Raw genomic sequence first — 22434 nt, forward strand, 5'->3', positions numbered from 1 at the left:
TTGGTGGCTCGGTGGTGGCCGACGTGTCCCCTGAGGTCTCTGTGTTCCCCGATGTCCAGGAGGTGACAGTCGAGCTCGGCAGGGTGACAGAGGTTGGTGGCTCGGTGGTGGCCGACGTGTCCCCTGAGGTCTCTGTGTTCCCCGATGTCCAGGAGGTGACAATTGTGCTGGGCAGGGTGACAGAGGTTGGTGGCTCGGTGGTGGCCGACGTGTCCCCTGAGGTCTCTGTGTTCCCTGATGTCCAGGGGGTGACAGTCGAGCTCGGCAGGGTGACAGAGGTTGGTGGCTCGGTGGTGGCCGACGTGTCCCCTGAGGTCTCTGTGTTCCCCGATGTCCAGGAGGTGACAGTCGAGCTCGGCAGGGTGACAGAGGTTGGTGGCTCGGTGGTGGCCGACGTGTCCCCTGAGGTCTCTGTGTTCCCCGATGTCCAGGAGGTGACAATTGTGCTGGGCATGGTGACAGAGGTTGGTGGCTCGGTGGTGGCCGACGTGTCCCCTGAGGTCTCTGTGTTCCCCGATGTCCAGGAGGTGACAATTGTGCTGGGCAGGGTGACAGAGGTTGGTGGCTCGGTGGTGGCCGACGTGTCCCCTGAGGTCTCTGTGTTCCCCGATGTCCAGGAGGTGACAATTGTGCTGGGCATGGTGACAGAGGTTGGTGGCTCGGTGGTGGCCGACGTGTCCCCTGAGGTCTCTGTGTTCCCCGATGTCCAGGAGGTGACAATTGTGCTGGGCATGGTGACAGAGGTTGGTGGCTCGGTGGTGGCCGACGTGTCCCCTGAGGTCTCTGTGTTCCCCGATGTCCAGGAGGTGACAATTGTGCTGGGCATGGTGACGTTGGTGATTGGCTCGGTGGTGGCCGACGTGTCCCCTGATGTCTCTGTGTTCCCCGATGTCCAGGAGGTGACAGTCGAGCTCGGCAGGGTGACAGAGGTTGGTGGCTCGGTGGTGGCCGACGTGTCCCCTGAGGTCTCTGTGTTCCCTGATGTCCAGGAGGTGACAGTCGAGCTCGGCAGGGTGACAGAGGTTGGTGGCTCGGTGGTGGCCGACGTGTCCCCTGAGGTCTCTGTGTTCCCCGATGTCCAGGAGGTGACAGTCGAGCTCGGCAGGGTGACAGAGGTTGGTGGCTCGGTGACAGTCGAGCTCGGCAGGGTGACAGAGGTTGGTGGCTCGGTGGTGGCCGACGTGTCCCCTGAGGTCTCTGTGTTCCCCGATGTCCAGGAGGTGACAGTCGAGCTCGGCAGGGTGACAGAGGTTGGTGGCTCGGTGGTGGCCGACGTGTCCCCTGAGGTCTCTGTGTTCCCCGATGTCCAGGAGGTGACAATTGTGCTGGGCATGGTGACAGAGGTTGGTTGCTCGGTGGTGGCCGACGTGTCCCCTGAGGTCTCTGTGTAACCTGATGTCCAGGAGGTGACAGTCGAGCTCGGCAGGGTGACAGAGGTTGGTGGCTCGGTGGTGGCCGACGTGTCCCCTGAGGTCTCTGTGTTCCCCGATGTCCAGGAGGTGACAGTCGAGCTCGGCAGGGTGACAGAGGTTGGTGGCTCGGTGGTGGCCGACGTGTCCCCTGAGGTCTCTGTGTTCCCCGATGTCCAGGAGGTGACAATTGTGCTGGGCAGGGTGACAGAGGTTGGTGGCTCGGTGGTGGCCGACGTGTCCCCTGAGGTCTCTGTGTAACCTGATGTCCAGGAGGTGACAGTCGAGCTCGGCAGGGTGACAGAGGTTGGTGGCTCGGCGGTGGCCGACGTGTCCCCTGAGGTCTCTGTGTTCCCCGATGTCCAGGAGGTGACAGTCGAGCTCGGCAGGGTGACAGAGGTTGGTGGCTCGGTGGTGGCCGACGTGTCCCCTGAGGTCTCTGTGTTCCCCGATGTCCAGGAGGTGACAGTCGAGCTCGGCAGGGTGACAGAGGTTGGTGGCTCGGTGGTGGCCGACGTGTCCCATGAGGTCTCTGTGTTCCCCGATGTCCAGGAGGTGACAATTGTGCTGGGCATGGTGACAGAGGTTGGTGGCTTGGTGGTGGCCGACGTGTCCCCTGATGTCTCTGTGTTCCCCGATGTCCAGGAGGTGACAGTCGAGCTCGGCAGGGTGACAGAGGTTGGTGGCTCGGTGGTGGCCGACGTGTCCCCTGAGGTGTCTGTGTTCCCTGATGTCCAGGAGGTGACAATTGTGCTGGGCAGGGTGACGGGGGTGATTGGCTCGGTGGTGGCTGACGTGTCCCCTGAGGTCTCTGTGTTCCCCGATGTCCAGGAGGTGACAATTGTGCTGGGCATGGTGACAGAGGTTGGTGGCTCAGTGGTGGCCGACGTGTCCCCTGAGGTCTCTGTGTTCCCCGATGTCCAGGAGGTGACAATTGTGCTGGGCATGGTGACAGAGGTTGGTGGCTCGGTGGTGGCCGACGTGTCCCCTGAGGTCTCTGTGTTCCCTGATGTCCAGGAGGTGACAATTGTGCTGGGCATGGTGACAGCGGTTGGTGGCTCGGTGGTGGCCGACGTGTCCCCTGAGGTCTCTGTGTTCCCCGATGTCCAGGAGGTGACAATTGTGCTGGGCATGGTGACAGAGGTTGGTGGCTCGGTGGTGGCCGACGTGTCCCCTGACATCTCTTTGTTCTGTGATGTCCAGGAGGTGTGAATTTTGCTCGGAGTGGTCACCGTGGTGGTTGTTTTGGTGGTGGTTGTCTCTTTGCTTGACGTGTGCCATGATATCTTTGTGTTCTCCAATCCTTTGTTAGTCTCGGCTGAGGCTTTCACTGATGTCATCTCAGTTTTACCTGCGCCGCTCATGCGTGTGATGTACGTTTTGCCTTTGGTGGTCCCTGTTCCCTCTGAGTCGTCCCTTTTCTCCCAGAATTCCTTGTCCTCTGGTGTCCCGTTGCTTGGACTCCAGCTCCTGCCTCTCTCCTGCAGTGTGGCCACCTTCTCTGCTGTACGTCTTGTTCCCGCCGTGCCTCTCTCTCTTGCATTGCTGAACTCTGGTATGTAGATGGTCCCCAACTCCTCTTCCAACGTCCCATCATCCTTCGGAAACCCAGCAGCCCTCCTCAGCCGCGCGTTTCCCCCCCTCTCAGCCGGGACCATTGGGTGTCTCCTGCTGGTGGCCCCTGGAGGACCTTCAGCTCTGCCGTTCAGCTTCACCTCTGAGCTGTGAGGAGCCCGTTGCCACGCCTTGGGTGAAGGTGAACTCTGCCTGTCTGGTTGCCCTTTGTCCCATGCTGCATGGTGGTCGGTGTCATCTGTGCAGGTTAGGGCAGGAGACTGGGGTGTTCCGAGGACCTTTGGATCTTCACCCAATAGCTATGTGCACCCAGGGTCCACATATGGGGTGCCACCTCCCTCCCAGGACAGGCGTTGACAGCCTCCGGTCCGCCCTTGATGGGTGCCCTCCCACCATCTCCTACAGGTGAAGCACCTGCCCTGGCCCCACAAACACCCACAGCCCCAAAACTCATTGACACCCACATCCACAACAGACCAACATCCGCCCAAAGATCCACCCTTGGTTCTCCAAAGAACCCCCAGACCTCTCAAGACCCCCAGTTGGGTCACAAAGACCCCCGGACCCCTCCCAAAGACCCCCCAGACCTCTCAAGACCCCCAGTTGGGTCACAAAGACCCATGGACACTCCCCCAAAGACCCCCCAAGACCCCCAGTTGGGCCCCCAAGACCTATGGACCCTCTCAAAGATGCATGGACCCCCCCAAAGACGCCCCCGACCTCCCAAGACCCCCAGTTGTGTCCCAAAGACCCATGTACCCCCACAAAGCCCTCCAAACACCCCCCCAAAGACCCCCCAGACCTCCCAAGACCCCCAGTTGGGTCCCAAAGACCCCCGGACCCCCCCAAAGACCCCCCAGACCTCCCAAGACCCCCAGTTGGGTCCCAAAGACTCCTGGACTTCCCCCCAAAGACCACCCAGACCCCCCAAGACCCCCAGTTGGGTCCCAAAGACCCCCGGACCCCTCCCAAAGACCCCCCAGACCTCCCAAGACCCCCAGTTGGGTCCCAAAGACCCCCGGACCCCTCCCAAAGACCCCCCAGACCTCTCAAGACCCCCAGTTCAGTCCCTAAGACCCCCGGACCTCCCCCCCAAAGACCCCCAGACCCCCCAAGACCCCCAGCTGGGTCCCAAAGACTCCTGGACTTCCCCCCAAAGACCACCCAGACCCCCCAAGACCCCCAGCTGGGTCCCAAAGACCCCCGGACCCCTCCCAAAGACCCCCCAGACCTCCCAAGACCCCCAGTTGAGTACCAAAGACCCCCGGACCTCCCCCCAAAGACCCCCAGACCCCCCAAGACCCCCAGTTGGGTCCCAAAGACCCCCGGACCCCTCCCAAAGACCCCCCAGACCCACCAAGACCCCCAGTTGAGTCCCAAAGACCCCCGGACCTGCCCCCCAAAGACCCCCCAGACCCCCCAAGACCCCCAGCTGGGTCCCAAAGACCCCCGGACCCCTCCCAAAGACCCCCCAGACCTCCCAAGACCCCCAGCTGGGTCCCAAAGACCCCCGGACCCCTCCCAAAGACCCCCCAGACCCCCCAAGACCCCCCGTTGGGTCCCAAAGACCCCTGGACCCCTCCCAAAGACCCCCCAGCCCTCTCAAGCCCCCCCAGTTGGGTCACAACGACCCCCGGACCTCCCCCCCAAAGACTCCCCAGACTCCCCAAGACCCCCAGCTGGGTCCCAAAGACCCATGGACCCCTCCAAAAGACCCCCAGACCTCTCAAGACCCCCCGTTGGGTCCCAAAGACCCCTGGACCCCTCCCAAAGACCCCCCAGACCTCTCAAGACCCCCAGTTGGGTCACAAAGACCCCCGGACCTCCCCCCCAAAGACCCCCCAGACTCCCCAAGACCCCCAGTTGGATCCCAAAGACCCATGGACCCCCCACAGAGACCCCCGGACTCCCCCCCAAAGACCCCCAGACCCCCCAAGACCCCCAGTTGCGTCCCAAAGACATTCGGACCTCCCCCCAAAGACCCCCAGACCTCCCAAGACCCCCAGTTGGGTCCCAAAGACCCCCGGACCCCTCCCAAAGACCCCCCAGACCTCCCAAGACCCCTAGTTGGGTCCCAAAGACCCCCGGACCTCCCCCCAAAGACCCCCCAGACCTCCCAAGACCCCCAGTTCAGTCCCAAAGACCCCCGGACCCCTCCCAAAGACCCCCCAGGCCTCCCAAGACCCCCAGTTCAGTCCCAAAGACCCCCGGACCCCTCCCAAAGACCCCCCAGACCCCCCAAGACCCCCAGCTGGGTCCCAAAGACCCATGGACCCCTCCCAATGACCCCCAGACCTCTCAAGACCCCCAGCTGGGTCCCAAAGACCCCCGGACCTCCCCCCCAAAGACCCCCCAGACCCCCCAAGACCCCCAGTTGGGTCCCAAAGACCCCCGGACCCCTCCCAAAGACCCCCCAGACCTCTCAAGACCCCCAGCTGGGTTCCAAAGACCCATGGACCCCTCCCAAAGACCCCCCAGACCTCTCAAGACCCCCAGCTGGGTTCCAAAGACCCATGGACCCCTCCCAAAGACCCCCCAGGCCTCCCAAGACCCCCAGTTCAGTCCCAAAGACCCCCGGACCCCTCCCAAAGACCCCCCGTTGTGTCCCGAAGACCTTCGGACCTCCCCCCCAAAGACTCCCCAGACCCCCCAAGACCCCCAGCTGGGTCCCAAAGACCCATGGACTCCTCCCAATGACCCCCCAAGACCCCCAGTTGGGTCCCAAAGACCCCCGGACCTCCCCCCCAAAGACCCCCCAGACTCCCCAAGACCCCCAGTTGGATCCCAAAGACCCCCGGACCCCTCCCAAAGACCCCCAGACCTCTCAAGACCCCCAGCTGGGTTCCAAAGACCCATGGACCCCTCCCAAAGACCCCCCAGACCTCTCAAGACCCCCCGTTGGGTCCCAAAGACCCCCGGACCCCTCCCAATGACCCCTCAAGACCCCCAGCTGGGTCCCAAAGACCCCCGGACCCCTCCCAAAGACCCCCCAGACCCCCCAAGACCCCCAGTTGGGTCCCAAAGACCCATGGACCCCCCACAGAGACCCCCCAGACCTCCCAAGACCCCCAGCTGTGTCCCAAAGACCCATGGACCCCTCCCAAAGACCCCCCAGACCTCCCAAGACCCCCCGTTGGGTCCCAAAGACCCCCGGACCCCTCCCAAAGACCCCCCAGACCTCTCAAGACCCCCAGTTGGGTCCCAAAGACCCCCGGACCTCCCCCCAAAGACCCCCCAGACCTCCCAAGACCCCCAGCTGGGTCCCAAAGACCCATGGACCCCTCCCAAAGACCCCCCAGACCTCTCAAGACCCCCCAGTTGGGTCCCAAAGACCCCCGGACCCCTCCCAAAGACCCCCCAGACCTCTCAAGACCCCCCAGTTGGGTCACAAAGACCCCCGGACCTCCCCCCCAAAGACCCCCCAGACTCCCCAAGACCCCCAGTTGGATCCCAAAGACCCATGGACCCCCCACAGAGACCCCCGGACTCCCCCCAAAGACCCCCCAGACCTCTCAAGACCCCCAGTTGGGTCCCAAAGACCCATGGACACCCCTCCCCAAAGACCCCCGGAGCCCCAAAGACCACAATTTATGTTCATTTGATGCCCAACCCAGTCCTGCAGCACGGGGACCTTGGAGGACCTCTGGTCCCACCCCGTGCCCAAGCTTGCAGTCCTCAGGGCGCCCCTGCGGTGATGAGGTTGCAAGGGTGGGATGGGAGGTCCCAGAGCCCTGCAGCACCCACCTCTCATGATGACCAGGAAGCAGATGCAGACCAGGGCCAGGCTACCGCACAGACGACCCCCCATCTCTCCGGACGTCGGAGTTGGGGGTGGTGGTGGTGGAAATCCTGGCTCGTTGATCCGCTGCCAACTGCGGGTGCAGCGGGAATAGGACACGGAGGGTCATCAAGGGACCTTTGGTCACAGGCAAGAAGGAGGAGGGATGAAACGTGAGCCACAGGTGCTAGGAGCAAAGGGACGGGTGCCAACACCCATTTCCCCGCAGAGGCGTTGTCCCACGGGACATGGGGTGCCCAACACCCTCCTTTAAGGTCCATGAGATCCCTCTGGGTACGTCCCAGCATCTCCAAGACCCCGTCCTGTCCCCACCAGCCCTGGCCATGGCTTGTCCTCGCTGTGGAGTGAGGCTGGGGACAGGAGCGGGATGGGGACGTGGGACGTGGGACAGGGACAGGAAGGTAGCACCAGGCTGGGGACCTCAGATTGGCTACCTGGCCAATCCCATATGTCCCCTGCCCCAGCCAATCCCCTGCAGAGGACTTGGGGACCCAACCAATCCCATATAGCCCCTGCCTAAACCCTTAGAGAGGATGGAGGCAGCTGCCTGCTCCTCCGTGACCCCACCCTGATGCCACCAAGCCCTTTGGAGACCCCCATCGAAGGGGACACGGAGAAGGGACATCTGGGGCCACCGGTGGCTGGGGTGGGGGGTGGTGACACTCTATGGGGTGCTGGTGTCCCCACGATGTCCCCACCCAGATTTGGGAGCAGCTCCCCGTAGGAAGCCGGGCAGTGCCCAGAGGTAATCGAGGCCACCTGAAGGTGTCACCAACCGAGGGACAGGCACGAGCACTTCCTTGAGTGGGTGTCACAACCCCCCACGCCAAGCGGTGTGTCCCAGTGGGTGACAAGGGGTCCCACGGGGTGACACTGCCGTGGGGTGGCACCCTAGGGTGGCGGTGTCCTCGGGTTGTCCTGCCGTGGGGTGACAGAGCCGTGGGGTGACAGCGTCTTGTCCATGGGTGGAGGTGACACAGCTGTAGGGTGACAGCACCCCAGGGTGACACTGCCGCGGGGTGACAGCGCTGTGAGGTGACGGCGTCCTTGGCCATGGGTGGAGGTGACAATGCCGTGGGGTGACAGCACCGTGAGGTGACAGCGTCCTTGTCCACGGGTGGAGGTGACACTGCCGTGGGGTGACAGCACCATGGGACAGCCCCGCTGTGGGGTGACAGGTTTGGGGGCTGGGTGAGGTTTTGGGGTGAATCTCAGCAGGTTTGGGGTGGATCCACGTGGATTTTGGGGTGGATCCGTGCAGTTTTGGGGTTAATTTGTGCGGGTTTGGGTCTGTGTGGGGTTTTGGGGTGAATCTGAGCAGGTTTGGGGTGGATCCATGGGGATTTGGGGGTGAATCCATGGGGATTTGGGGGGCCATGTCTGTTTTGGGGTGGATCCACGTGGCTTTGGGGTGCAGTGACGCTTTGGGGTGGATCCATGGGTTTGTGGGGTACGGTGCCCGTTTTTGGGGTGAATCCGGGTGGGATTGGGGGCTGAGCTGGATGTGCCCCCCCCCCCCCCCGCCCCCGGCCCCGCAGGAAGGCGTCGAGACCCGGCTGAGTCACCCAGGGCTGAGTCAGCGCCCCCCGGGCTGGGGGGCCTGGGGGGGTGGGGGGCTGGGTGCTGAGGGGGCTGGGATGGGGGGGCTCTGGGTGCTGGGATGGGGGTGCTGGGGGTCTCTGGGGGTTGGGGTGGGGTGGGGGTCTGGGTGCTGGAGGGGCTCTGGGTGCTGGGGGGGTGCTGGGGGTCTCTGGGGGTCTGGGGGTGAGGGGGGTCTGGGTGCTGGGGGGCTTGGGGTGCTGGGGTGGGGGTGCTGGGGAGGATGGGGGTGGGGGTGGGGCCCTGGGTGCTGGGGGGCTCTGGGTGCTGGTATGGGGGTGCTGGGGGGCCCTGGGTGCTGGGGGGCTCTGGGTGCTGGGATGGGGGTCTAGGGGGTGAGGGGGTCTGGGTGCTGGGGGGCTCTGGGTGCTGGGGTGGGGGTGCTGGGGGGGATGGGGGTGGGGGTCTGGGTGCTGGGGGGCTCTGGGTGCTGGTATGGGGGTGCTGGGGGGTCTTGGGGTTGGGGGGGTCTGAGTGCTGGGGGGTGGTCTGGGAGCTGGGGTGAGGGTGCTGGGGGCCCTGGGTGCTGGGGTGGGGTTCTGAGTGCTGGGATGGGGGCCTGGGGGGTGAGGGGGGTCTGGGTGCTGGAGTGGGGGTCTGGGTGCTGGGGGGCTCTGGGTGCTGGGGTGGGGGTGCTGGGGGGTCTGGGTGCTGGGATGGGGGTCTGGGGGGTGAGGGGGCTCTGGGTGCTGGGGGGCTCTGGGTGCTGGGGTTGGGGTGCTGGGGGGTCTGGGTGCTGGGATGGGGGTCTGGGGGATGAGGGGGTCTGGGTGCTGGGGTGGCTCTGGGTGCTGGGGGGCTCTGGGTGCTGGGATGGGGGTCTGGGTGCTGGGGGGCTCTGGGTGCTGGGGTGGGGGTGCTGGGGGGTCTGGGTGCTGGGATGGGGGTCTGGGGGTGAGGGGGCTCTGGGTGCTAGGGGGCTCTGGGTGCTGGGGTGGGGGTGCTGGGGGGTCTGGGTGCTGGGATGGGGCTCTGGGGGGTGAGGGGGTCTGGGTGCTGGGGGGCTCTGGGTGCTGGGGGGCTCTGGGTGCTGGGATGGGGGTCTGGGTGCTGGGGGGCTCTGGGTGCTGGGGTGGGGGTGCTGGGGGGTCTGGGTGCTGGGATGGGGGTCTGGGGGTGAGGGGGGTCTGGGTGCTGGGGGGGCTCTGGGTGCTGGGGTGGGGGTCTGCGTGCTGGGGGGCTCTGGGTGCTGGGGGCTCTGGGTGCTGGGATGGGGGTCTGGGTGCTGGGGGGCTCTGGGTGCTGGGGTGGGGGTGCTGGGGGGGGCTGTGATCCACCCGCCCCGTGGCTCACACACGTGTCCGTGCCCACACATCAGCACACGCGTGTCTGAGCGTGACGGGCCCTGTCCCACCCCCGCGTCCCGCCGTCTCCTCCGGCCCCCGCCGTGAATAATCCCCTTCCCGCCGCCTTCTTGGGGTGGGAAAGGAGGGAATTCGGGTTTCGGAGGAAATTCCTCTTCCCTTACTCCTTTCCCTGCTCCCCTCCCCGTCCCCACAATGGCCAATTTTGGGCAAAAAAAAAGGCCGGAAAAGGTGATTTTTCCAGCATATTTTTGGGCTGTAGGGTTTTGAGGGGAACAACTCACGGTCCATGACCGCCCCCCCGCCCCCCCCCCCCGCCCAGAACCACCGAGCTCAACCCCGCTACGAGCCCCTGGAGAATCCCCAGAGGGGGGGCACAGACTCGGGGGGGGGGGGTTAAACCATAGGGGGGGGACCTATGGAGGCAATAGGGGTCTATAGGGGGGTCTATGGGGCACTGGGAGGGTCCTATGGGGCACTGGCCGGGCTATGGAGGCGTTGGGGGGGGGCTATAGGGCACTGGGGGGGCTATGGAGGTAGTGGGGGTCTATGGGGGGGCTATGGGGGTATGGGGTGCTGGGGGGGGTCTATGGGGGGGCTATGGGGCACTGGGGGGGCTATGGAGGTAGTGGGGGTCTATAGGGGAGGCTATGGGGTATGGGGTGCTGGGGGGTCTATGGGGGGGCTATGGGGGTATGGGGCACTGGAGGGGTCTATGGGGGCTATGGGGCACTGGGGGGGCTATGGAGGTAGTGGGGGTCTATGGGGGGGTCTATGGGGGTCTATGGGGGGCCTATAGGGCACTGGGGGGAGTCTATGGGGGTCTATGGGGCACTGGGGGAACTATGGAGGCACTGGGGGGTCTATGGGGCACTGGGGGAACTATGGAGGCACTGGGGGGGGTCTATGGGGGGGCTATGGGGCGCTGGGGGGGTCTATGGGGGATCTGTAGGGCACTAGGAGCACTGGTGGGGTCCAAGGGGAATCTATGGGGCACTGGGAGCACTGGTGAGTCTGGGGGGATCTATAGGACACCGCTGGGGTCCACGGGGGATCTATGGGGCACTGGGAGCACTGGTGAGCCTATGGACAACCTATGGGCGCTGGGAGGGGGAGGATCTATGGGGCGCTGGAGAAGACGCCATGGTGGGCGTCGGGCCCGATCCTGGCACCGTTTCCTCCCGGGTTATTTTTACCCCGGGGCGGTTTGGCCGCCGTCCCCTTCCCGCCCCTGCACGGCCGGAAACGGCCCTCGAAGAGCCCAGGCGGCCGGGCGAGACGCCCGCCGTCCCCAACCCCTCCGGGCAAGGCCACCGCCGTCCCCAACCCCTCCGGGAGAGACCCCCGCCGTCCCCAGCCTCTCCGGGCATGGGGACCTGGGTGTCCTGGCGAGACCCCCAATGTCCCCAACCCCTCCGGCCCAGGAGACCCAGGCGTCCCAGTGAGACCCCCGCCATCCCCAACCCCTCCGGGCAAGACCCCCGCCGTCCCCAACCCCTCCAGCCAAGGGGACCCAGGCATCCCAGTAAGACCCCCGCCGTCCCCAACCCCTCCAGCCAAGGGGACCCAGGCGTCCCAGTAAGACCCCCGCCGTCCCCAGCCCCTGTGGCCCAGGGGACCCAGGCGTCCCAGTAAGACCCCCGCCGTCCCCAGCCCCTGCGGCCCAGGGGACCCAGGCGTCCCAGTAAGACCCCCACCATCCCCAGCCCCTGCGGCCCAGGGGACCCAGGCGTCCCAGTAAGACCCCCGCCATCCCCAACCCCTCCGGCCAAGACCCCCGCCGTCCCCAGCCCCTGTGGCCCAAGGGACCCAGGCATCCCAGTAAGACCCCCGCCGTCCCCAACCCCTCCAGCCAAGGGGACCCAGACATCCCAGTAAGACCCCCGCCGTCCCCAGCCCCTGTGGCCCAGGGGACCCAGGCATCCCAGTAAGACCCCCGCTGTCCCCAACTCCTCCAGCCAAGGGGACCCAGGCACCCAGTAAGACCCCCGCCATCCCCAGCCCCTGCAGCCAAGGGGACCCACGCATCCCAGTAAGACCCCCGCCATCCCCAGCCCCTCCAGCCAAGGGGACCCACGCATCCCAGTAAGACCCCCGCCGTCCCCAGCCCCTGTGGCCCAGGGGACCCAGGCGCCCGGGCACCCGGCCCAGCCGCCCGCCGCCGCCGCCTTGGGTTTGCTCAGCGATCTGGGACGGGACCCAAGCGCCCGGGCACCCTGCCACCCCCGCACGCGCGCGCACACGTGGCCCGAGCCCCACCCAGCCCTGGGAAAAGAACCCAGGTTTCCAGGCACCCTGACCCCCCCGCGCACCCCAAAAACTCCCTGAGCCTCCCCAAAACTCCCTGACCCCACTGGGGACCCAGGTTTCCAGGCACCCTGACCCCCCCCCCGCACCCCAAAAACTCCCTGCCCCCCCAAAACTCCCTGACCCCACTGGGCACCCAGGTGTCCGGGCACCCTGACCCCCCCAAGACTCCCTGACCCCCCCAAAACCCCCTGACCCCCCCCCCCCAAAAAATCCCTGGCCCCACTGGGGACCCAGGCATGGGGCACCCTGACCCCCACCCAAACCCCACTGCCCTCCCTGACCCCATTGGGCACCCAGGTTTCCAGGCACCCTCACCCCCCCCCGCACCCCAAAAACTCCCTGACCCCCCCCCCAAAACTCCCTGACCCCATTGGGCACACAGATGTCTGGGCACCCTGACACCCCCCAAAGCTCCCTGACCCCCCCAAAACTCACTGCCCCCCAAAACTCCCTGACCCCATTGGGCACCCAGGTGTCCAGGCACCCTGACCCCCCCAAAGCCCTGACCCCCCCAAAACTCCTTGACCCCCCCAAAACTCCTTGACCCCCCCAAAAAGCCCTGACCCCATTGGGCACCCAGGTTTCCAGGCACCCTGACCCCCCCAAAGCTCCCTGACCCCCCCAAAACTCACCGCCCCCCCAAAACTCCCTGACCCCATTGGGCACCCAGGTGTCCGGGCACCCTGACCCCCTCAAGACTCCCTGACCCCCCCAAAAGCCCTGACCCCCCCAAAACTCCCTGACCCCATTGGGCACCCAGATGTCCGGGCACCCTGACCCCCCCAAAGCTCCCTGACCCCCCCAAAACTCACTGCCCCCCCAAAACTCCCTGACCCCACTGGGCACCCAGGTTTCCAGGCACCCTGACCCCCCAAAAGCCCTGACCCCCCCAAAACTCACCGCCCCCCCCAAAACTCCCTGACCCCCCCCCGGGGCCCCGGGCCCCCCCCGGGGTTTCCCAACACCCCCGCGGTGTCACCGCCACCACCGCGTCACCCCGCAGGAAGGGGCCCTGGCGTCACCCCGGGGGAGAAACCGGGGTTCGGGGACGGGGGACGGGGGGGTGACACCCTGCCCGGATGCCTGGGTCCCCCGAGATCTGTGACACCCTGTGAGGTCACCCGCACCCCGTAACCGCGCCGGACGGTCACCCGGAGGGTGGGGGGGACGTGGGGGGACATTGGGGACACGAGGGGACACGGGGGGACTAGGGGGGGACATATGGGAGGGGGGGGGGCATGAGGGGACATAGGGGACATGGGGGGACATTGGGAACACGAGGGGACATGGGGGGACATGGGGGGACATGGGGACATGGGGGGACATAGGGGGACATTGGGGACACGAGGGGACATGAGGGGATGTAGGGGACATGGGGGGACATGGGGACATGGGGGGACGTGGGCAGACATTGGGGACACAAGGGGACATTGGGGACACGAGGGGACATGGGGGGACATGGGGGGACATGGGGACATGGGGGTCATAGGTGGTCATTGGGGACACGAGGGGACATGGTGTGACATGGGGGGGACATTGGGGACGTGGGGTGACATAGAGGGTGTGCGGGGACATGGGGGGACATGGGGAGACATTGGGGACACAAGGGGACATTGGGGACACGAGGGGACACGGGGGGACACGGAGGGGACATGGGGGGGACATGGGGGATGTGGGGGGACATGGAGAGGACATGAGGGGACATGGGGGGGACATTGGGGATATGAGGGGACATGGGGGGACATAGAGGGACATTGGGGACATGAGGGGACATGGGGGACATGGGGTGACATAGGGGATGTGGGGGGACATGGGGGGACATTGGGGGACATGAGGGGACATTGGGGACACGAGGGGACATGAGGGGATGTAGGGGACATGGGGGGACATGGGGGACATGGGGACATGGGGGGACACGGGGGGACACTGGGGACACGAGGGGACATGGGGGGACATTGGGGACACGAGGGGACATGGGGGGACGTGGGGGGACATTGGGGACATGGGGGGACATTGGGGGTGTGCGGGGACATGGGGGGACGTGGGGGGACACGAGACGTCAGCGGGGACACGGGCCACACGTGGGGACACAGAGGGGACATGGGAGATGGGGGGGGACTGGGGACACGGGGGGGGCCACGGGTGACACTGGGGTTACGGCGGGGGCACGGGGGTGACACGGGGAGGGACGTGGGTGGTGACGGGGGGGGGGGGGGGGGGAACACGAGTGGAAACACCCCACCCCTGCCCCCGCTCCGCCCTTTAAAGCCGCTGCCGGGGCCGGATGCGGCCCAGAGCCGCAGGAGCAACACCGGGAGCAACACCGGGAGCGACACCGGGAGCAACACCGGGAACAACACCGGGACACTGGGAACACCACCAGGAACGACACCGGGACACCAGGAACGACACCGGGAGCACGACTGGGACACCGGGAACAACACCAGGACACCGGGAACAACACCGGGACCAAGACTGGGACACCGGGAACGACACCGGGACGCTGGGAACAACACCGGGATTGACACTGGGACACCAGGAACGAGACTGGGGCTGACACCGGGACTGAGACCAGGACACCGGGAACAACACCGGGACACTGGGACTGGCACCGGGATACTGGGACTGGCACCGGGATACTGGGAGCGACACCAGGATACTGGGAGCGAGACTGGGAAACCGGGACTGAGACTGGGACCAAGACTGGGACTGATACTGGGACAGCAGGACTAAGACCAGGACACTGGGACTGACTGGGACCCAGACTGGGACACTGGGACCAAAACCAGGGCTGATACTGGGACAGCGGGACCAACACCGGGACTGAGACCGCGACACCGGGATTGAGAGCAACAGGTAGGGGACACCGGCACTGGGGGAGGACCCAGCACTGGCACTGGGATTGGGGCTGACACTGGGACTGGGACTGGGACTGGGACTGGGACTGGGACTGGGACCAGCACCAGGACTGGGACCAGCACCGGGACTGGGATTGGGGCTGACACCGGGACTGGGACTGGGACTGGGACTGGGACCAGCACCAGGACTGGGACCAGCACCGGGACTGGGATTGGGGCTGACACCGGGACTGGGACCGGCACCGGAATTGGGATTGGGACTGGGGACCAGGACTGGGACCAGCACTGGTACTGGGATTGGGACCAGCACAGGGACTGGGATTGGGACCAGGACTGGGACTGGGGCTGACACTGGGACTGGGACCAGCACCAGGACTGGGATTGGGGCTGACACTGGGACTGGGATCAGCACCGGGACTGGGATTGGGGCTGACACTGGGACTGGGACCAGCACTGGGACTGGGACTGGGACCAGCACTGGTACTGGGATCGAGACCAGCACAGGGACTGCGACCAGCACTGGGACCAGCACTGGTACTGGGACTGGGGCTGACACTGGGACTGGGAGCAGCACTGGGACTGGGATTAGGACCAGCACAGGGACTGGGATTGGGGCTGGGGACCAGGACCGGGACCAGCACTGGTACTGGGATTGGGACCAGCACAGGGACTGGGACCAGCACCAGGACTGGGACTGGGACCAGCACTGGGACTGGGATTGGGGCTGACACCGGGACTGGGACCAGCACCAGGACTGGGATGGGGACTGGGGACCAGCACTGGGACTGGGACTGGGACCAGCACAGGGACTGGGATCAGCACCAGGACTGGGATTGGGGCTGACACTGGGACTGGGACCAGCACCAGGACTGGGATTGGGACCAGCACTGGTACTCTGATTGGAACCAGCACCGGTACTCTGATTGGGACCAGCACCGGGACTGGGACCAGCACCAGGACTGGGATTGGGACTGGGGACCAGGACTGGGACCAGCACTGGGACTGGGACTGCGACCAGCACTGGAACTGGGATTGGGGCTGACACGGGGACTGGGACCAGCACAGGGACTGGGACTGGAACCAGCACCGGGGTCACCATCAGGGTCACCTTGGGTCCCTGCAGGATGCGAGTGGCTCTGGTGGCCCTGGCGGCCCTGGCCCTGGTGGCCCTGGTGGGTGCTGGGCCACCAGTGACGGGACGAGTGGCCCGGCTGGTGGCCGACTTCGGGCTGCGGCTCTTCCGGGAGGCGGTGGGACGCCGAGGGGACATCAACGCCATCTTCGCGCCCCACGGGGCCACCGCTGTCCTGGTGGCCCTCCAGCTGGCCACCGCTGGGCATAGCCGTCACCAGCTTGAGGCCGCCATGGGCTTCAGCATCAACGGTGAGGGTCCCCAAGGTCCTTGTCCCCATGGCGGGGGGGTTGTGGGGTCCCCGTCCTCCTGGGGGACACCCCAGGGTCCCTGTCCCCATGGTGGGGTGGGTGGTGGGGTCTCCATCCCCATTTGGGGACACCTCGGGGTCCCTGTCCCCATGGTGGGGTGGGTGGTGGGGTCCCTGTCCCCATGGTGGGGTGGGATGTGGGGTGCCCATCCCCACTGGGGACACCTCGGGGTCCCTGTCCCCATGGTGGGGTCCCCATCCCCATTTGGGGACACCTCGGGGTCCCTGTCCCCATGGTGGGGTGGGTGGTGGGGTCCCTGTCCCCATGGTGGGGTGGGATGTGGGGTGCCCATCCCCATTGGGGACACCTCGGGGTCCCTGTCCCCATGGTGGGGTCTCCATCCCCATTTGGGGACACCTCGGGGTCCCCGTCCCCATGGTGGGGTGGGTGGTGGGGTCCCCATCCCCACACCGACTCTCCCACGGGTGTCCCCACTCCGGGTCTCCCATGAATATCCCCATGCCAGGTCACCCATGGGTGGCCCCATCCCCACCCCGTGACTCAGTTTCCCTCACCCCACAGATCCGGAGGTGGCGGCGGAGCTGCGGGTGCTGCGCCGGGTGCTGAGGGGACCCGGCCACCTCCTGGCTGTGGCCGAGGGCCTTTTCGTGGGGCAGGGGCTGGCGCTGACCCCCGGCTTCGTCCCCCGCTTCGTCCGCACCCTCGGCCCCCGGCGCTTGGCCAAGGTCGACTTCCACCGGGGAGAGGGCGCCCGCGCCCAGCTCAACGCCTGGGTGCAGGAGCAGACGCAGGGTGAGGGGCCCGGAGGGGGCGGGGGGCGGGGGGCAGGAGCCTCGGTCCCCTGGGAATGGGGTGCTGGGTGCTGGGTCCCTGGGAATGGGGTGCTGGGTGCCTGGGACTCCTGGGAATGGGGTGATGGGTGCTGGGTCCCTTGGGAATGGGGTGCTGGGTGCCTGGGACTCCTGAGAATGGGGTGCTGGGAGCTGGGTCCCTTGGGAATGGGGTGCTGGGTGCTGGGTCCCTGTGAATGGGGTGCTGGGTGCCTGGGACTCCTGGGAATGGGGTGCTGGGTGCCTGGGACCCTTGGGAATGGGGTGCTGGGTGCCTGGGTCCCTGGGAATGGGGTGCTGGGTGCTGGGACCCCTGGGAATGGGGTGCTGGGAGCTGGGTCCCTTGGGAATGGGGTGCTGGGTCCCCTGGGAATGGGGTGCTGGGTGCCTGGGACCCCTGGGAATGGGGTGCTGGGTCCCCTGGGAATGGGGTGCTGAGTGCCTGGGACTCCTGGGAATGGGGTGATGGGTACTGGGTCCCCTGGGAATGGGGTGCTGGGTGCCTGGGACCCTTGGGAATGGGGTGCTGGGTGCCTGGGTCCCTGGGAATGGGGTGCTGGGTGCCCAGACACCTGGGTCCTTTGGGAATGGGGTTCCCAGGCATCTGGGTGCTCTGGGAATGGGGGTGCTGGGTGCCCGGACGCCTGGGTCCCCCCCCACCGCGGAAGGGGACCCCAGGAGCACCCTTGTCCCCGCAGGGCTGATCCGGGGCCTGCTGCCTCCGGGTGCGGTGGGTGCCAGGACCCGGCTGGTGCTGGCCAACGCCCTCTACTTCAAGGGTGCCTGGATGAGACCCTTCCCCTCCGCCGCCACCCGGCCCCGGCCCTTCCACAAGGCCGATGGCAGCAGGGTGACCGTCCCCATGATGGAGCAGGCAGCCAAGTTCAAATACGGTGAGACCCCCGCCCCGGCCCCCGGGTGTCTGGGTCCCCCCTGTCACCCTGCGTCCCCCCCTGTCACCCTGGGTCCCCCCTGTCACCCTGCGTCCCCCCCTGTCACCCTGGGTCCCCCCCCCCGTCACCCTGGGTGCCCCCATGTCACCCTGCCTGGACCCCCACCCCATCTCCCACACACCTGGGTCACCCTGTGTCACCCTGCGTCCCCCCCTGTCACCCTGGGTGTCCCCATGTCACCCTGCCTGGACCCCCACCCCATCTCCCGCACACCTGGGTCACCCTGTGTCACCCTGCGTCCCCCCTGTCACCCTGGGTCCCCCCCATGTCACCCTGCCTGGACCCCCTCCCCATCTCCCGCACACCTGGGTCACCCTGTGTCACCCTGCGTCCCCCCTGTCACCCTGGGTCCCCCCATGTCACCCTGCCCGGACCCCCCCCCCCTCCCCCCCACCCCTGGGTCCCCCTGTGTCACCCTGCGTCCCCCCCTGTCACCCTGGGTGTCCCCATGTCACCCTGCCTGGACCCCCACCCCATCTCCCGCACACCTGGGTCACCCTGTGTCACCCTGCGTCCCCCCCTGTCCCCCTGGGTCCCCCCCATGTCACCCTGCCTGGACCCCCTCCCCATCCCCCACACACCTGGGTCACCCTGTGTCACCCTGCGTCCCCCCCTGTCACTCTGGGTGTCCCCATGTCACTCTCCCTGTCACCCCCTCCCCATCTCCCGCACACCTGGGTCCCCCTGTGTCACCCTGGGTGCCCCCCATGTCACCCTGGGTGCCCCCATGTCACCCTGCCTGGACCCCCTCCCCATCTCCCGCACACCTGGGTCACCCTGTGTCACCCTGGGTGCCCCCATGTCACCCTGCCTGGACCCCCACCCCATCTCCCACACACCTGGGTCACCCTGTGTCACCCTGCGTCCCCCCCTGTCACTCTGGGTCCGCCCCTGTCACCCTGTCTCGACCCCCCCCCCCCACCTCCCGCACCCCTGGGTCCCCCCTGACGCCACCTCACCCCAGGGGACTTTGAGACGCCCGAGGGGGTCCCCTACGAGGTGGTGGAGGTCCCCTACGCCGGGGGGGAGGTGGCCATGCTGCTGGTGGCCCCAGTCCGGCAGAACGTCCCCATCGTCACCCTCACCCGCCTCCTCGACGCCCAGCTCGTCACCAACTGGGTCACCAACGTCAACCCCGTGCCCCGCGTCCTCGTCCTGCCCCGGTGAGCCCCGGCGCTCGCGTCCCCTCAACCCCCCCTCTCCTCTGGGAGCTTACTGGGGGGCACTGGGGGAGACTGGGGGGGACTGGGGGGGCCACTGGGAGGGACTGGGAGGTACTAGGGGGCATTGGGGGGGCACTGGGAGGGACTGAGGGGGCATTGGGGGGGACTGGGAGGGACTGGGGGGTACTGGGGGGCACTGGGAGGTACTAGGAGGCATTGGGGGGGGCACTGGGAGGGACTGGAGTGTACTGGGGGAGCACTGGGAGGGACTGGGGGGTACTGGGGGGCATTGGGGGGCACTGGGAGAGACTAGGGGGCATTGGGGGAGCACTGGGAGGGACTGGGGGGTACTGGGGGGCATTGGGGGGCACTGGGAGGGACTGGGGTGTACTAGGGGAGCATTGGGAGGGACTGGGGGGTACTGGGGGGGCACTGGGAGGGACTGGGAAGTACTAGGAAGCATTGGGGGGGCACCAGGAGGGACTGGAGTGTACTGGGAGATCACTGGGAGGGACTGGGGGGTACTGGGGGGCACTGGGGGAGCACTAGGAGGGACTGGGGGGACTGGGGGTCATTGGGGGTTGACTGGGAGGGAGTGGGGGTACTGGGGGAGGCACTGGGAGGGATTGGGGGGGACTGGGGATTACTGGGGAGCACTGGGAGGTTACTGGGGGGCATTGGGGAGCTATTGGGTGACATTGGGGTGCTGGGGGGTCTGAGGGGCACTGGGGAGGATTGGGGGGACCGGGGGACACTGGGAGGGGAGGGGGGGGGGCACTGGGAGGGACTGGGGGCCTTGGGTGGGTGGGTGGGTGCCCCGGACGCCTGGGTCCCCTCTGTGACCCCCCCCCCCCCCAGCTTCTCCCTGGAGACCACCTGGGACCTGCGGGCCCCCCTGAAGTCCTTGGGGGTCCGCGCTGTCTTCGACCCCGAAGCCGCCGACTTCACCCCGCTCTCAGGTAAACGGGGGGGTCCCCAAGTGGGTGCTGGGGGGACCCAGGCACCCTGGGACCACCCCTCACCCACCCCCCCCACCCCCCATCAGCGGAGGAGCCCCTCGTCCTGGGCCAAGCCCTGCAGAAGGTGAGGATGGAGGTGACGGAGAACGGCACCGAGGTGGCATCGGCCACCGGTGAGTGACACCACAGGGGGGACGGGTGCCTGCGGCCCCTGGGAATGGGGTGCTGGGACCCCTGGGAATGGGGTGCTGGGTGCCTGGGGCCCCTAGGAATGGGGTGCTGGGACCCCTGGGAATGGGGTGCTGGGTGCCTGGGACCCTTGGGAATGGGGTGCTGGGTGCCTGGGTCCCCTAGGAATGGGGTGCTGGGTCCCCTGGGAATGGCGTGCTGGGTACTGGGACCCCTGGGAATGGGGTGCTGGGTACTGGGACCCTTGGGAATGGGGTGCTGGGTGCCTGGATACCCTGGGAATGGGGTGCTGGGACCCCTGGGAATGGGGTGCTGGGAGCTGGGTCCCTTGGGAATGGGGTGCTGGGTGCCTGGGACCCTTGCGAATGGGGTGCTGGGTGCCTGGGTCCCCTAGGAATGGGGTGCTGGGAGCTGTGTCCCTTGGGAATGGGGTGCTGGGTGCCTGGGTCCCTGGGAATGGGGTGCTGGGTGCCTGGGACTCCTGGGAATGGGGTGCTGGGTCCCCTGGGAATGGGGTGCTGGGAGCTGGGTCCCTTGGGAATGGGGTGCTGGGTGCCTGGGACCCTTGGGAATGGGGTGCTGGGAGCTGGGTCCCCTGGGAATGGGGTGCTGGGTGCCTGGGGCCCCTAGGAATGGGGTGCTGGGTCCCCTGGGAATGGGGTGCTGGGTACTGGGACCCTTGGGAATGGGGTGCTGGGTGCCTGGATACCCTGGGAATGGGGTGCTGGGACCCCTGGGAATGGGGTGCTGGGAGCTGGGTCCCTTGGGAATGGGGTGCTGGGTGCCTGGGACCCTTGCGAATGGGGTGCTGGGTGCCTGGGTCCCCTAGGAATGGGGTGCTGGGACCCCTGGGAATGGGGTGCTGGGTGCCTGGATACCCTGGGAATGGGGTGCTGGGACCCCTGGGAATGGCGTGCTGGGTACTGGGACCCCTGGGAATGGGGTGCTGGGTGCCTGGGTCCCCTGGGAATGGGGTGCTGGGTGCTGGGGGGTCTCACTGCTCCGCCTCCCCCCGCAGCCGCCATCATCTACTCCCGCATGGCGCCCCTGGAAATCCTCCTGGATCGGCCCTTCCTCTTCCTCGTGCGCCACAACCCCACCGGTACGGGGGGGGGACGTGGGGGGCTGGGGGTGAGGGGGGTCATGAGCCGGGGGGGGGGGGCTGGGACCCATGGATGTGGGTTCAGGTGGGGCTGTGCCCCATGGCTGTGGGTCTGGGGGCTCCATTCCCCATAGATGTGGGTTTGGGGGGGGGTCTGTGCCCCATGGCTGTGGGTCTGGGGGCTCTGTGCCCCATGGATGTGGGTCTGGGGGCTCCATTCCCCATGGCTGTGGGTCTGGGGGGGCTCTGTGCCCCATGGCTGTGGGTCTAGGGGCTCCATTCCCCATGGCTGTGGGTCTGGGGGGGCTCTGTGCCCCATGGCTGTGGGTCTGGGGGCTCCATTCCCCATGGATGTGGGTCTGGGGGTTCTGTGCCCCATGGATGTGGGTCTGGGGGCTCTGTGCCCCATTGGTTTGGGGTTGGGGGAGCTCCCTGACCCCTCTCTCCCCCCAACAGGCACCATCCTCTTCGTGGGGCAGGTGACGGAGCCCTGAGCGCCCCACGGCGGGGTCGGCCCCACGGCGGGGTCGGCCCCATGGCGGGATCGGCCCCACGGCAGGATTGGCCCCACGGCGGGGTCAGCCCCACGGCGGGGTCGGCCCCACGGCGGGTTGGGCCCCCCATGGGGGCACGTGGGGCTGGGGAGAGCTGTAATTTATTGGGGAGAGTAATATATTTGGGGGGGGGGGTCAACCCCCACGTCCCGGTGTTGGGGTCAACCGCCACGTCCTGGTGTTGGGGTCAAGCACTATGTCACAGTGTTGGGGTCAGCCTCCTGTCGTGGTGTGTTGAGGTCAACCACCACGTCACAGAGTTGAGGTCAACCACCATCTCATGGTGTTGGGGTCAACCCCACGTCCTGGTGTTGGGGTCAACCCCCGCGTCCCGGTGTTGGGGTCAACCACCATCTCATCGCGTTGGGGTCAACACCATGTCCCAGTGTTGGGGTCAACCACCACGTCACGGTGTTGAGGTCAACC

General features: G+C 66.8%; 1 protein-coding gene across 1 annotated transcript; it reads left to right on the top strand.

Moving 5' to 3' along the window:
- Positions 1–14190: 14190 nt before the first annotated feature.
- Positions 14191–22170, top strand: SERPINE1 (serpin family E member 1). Its single transcript, XM_087777823.1, has 9 exons — positions 14191–14852; positions 15978–16237; positions 16820–17050; positions 17787–17981; positions 19006–19204; positions 20063–20163; positions 20250–20336; positions 21371–21454; positions 21911–22170. The coding sequence occupies exons 2-9, from the start codon at positions 15979–15981 to the stop codon at positions 21946–21948; spliced, it is 1194 nt and encodes a 397-aa protein (XP_087633949.1). The 5' UTR covers positions 14191–14852; position 15978; the 3' UTR covers positions 21949–22170.
- Positions 22171–22434: the final 264 nt, after the last annotated feature.

The sequence above is a fragment of the Nipponia nippon genome, unplaced genomic scaffold (genome assembly GCF_047370975.1).
Source record: "Nipponia nippon isolate SJK-2023a ecotype South Korea unplaced genomic scaffold, ASM4737097v1 scaffold_41, whole genome shotgun sequence".
NCBI classification, from domain to species: domain Eukaryota; kingdom Metazoa; phylum Chordata; class Aves; order Pelecaniformes; family Threskiornithidae; genus Nipponia; species Nipponia nippon.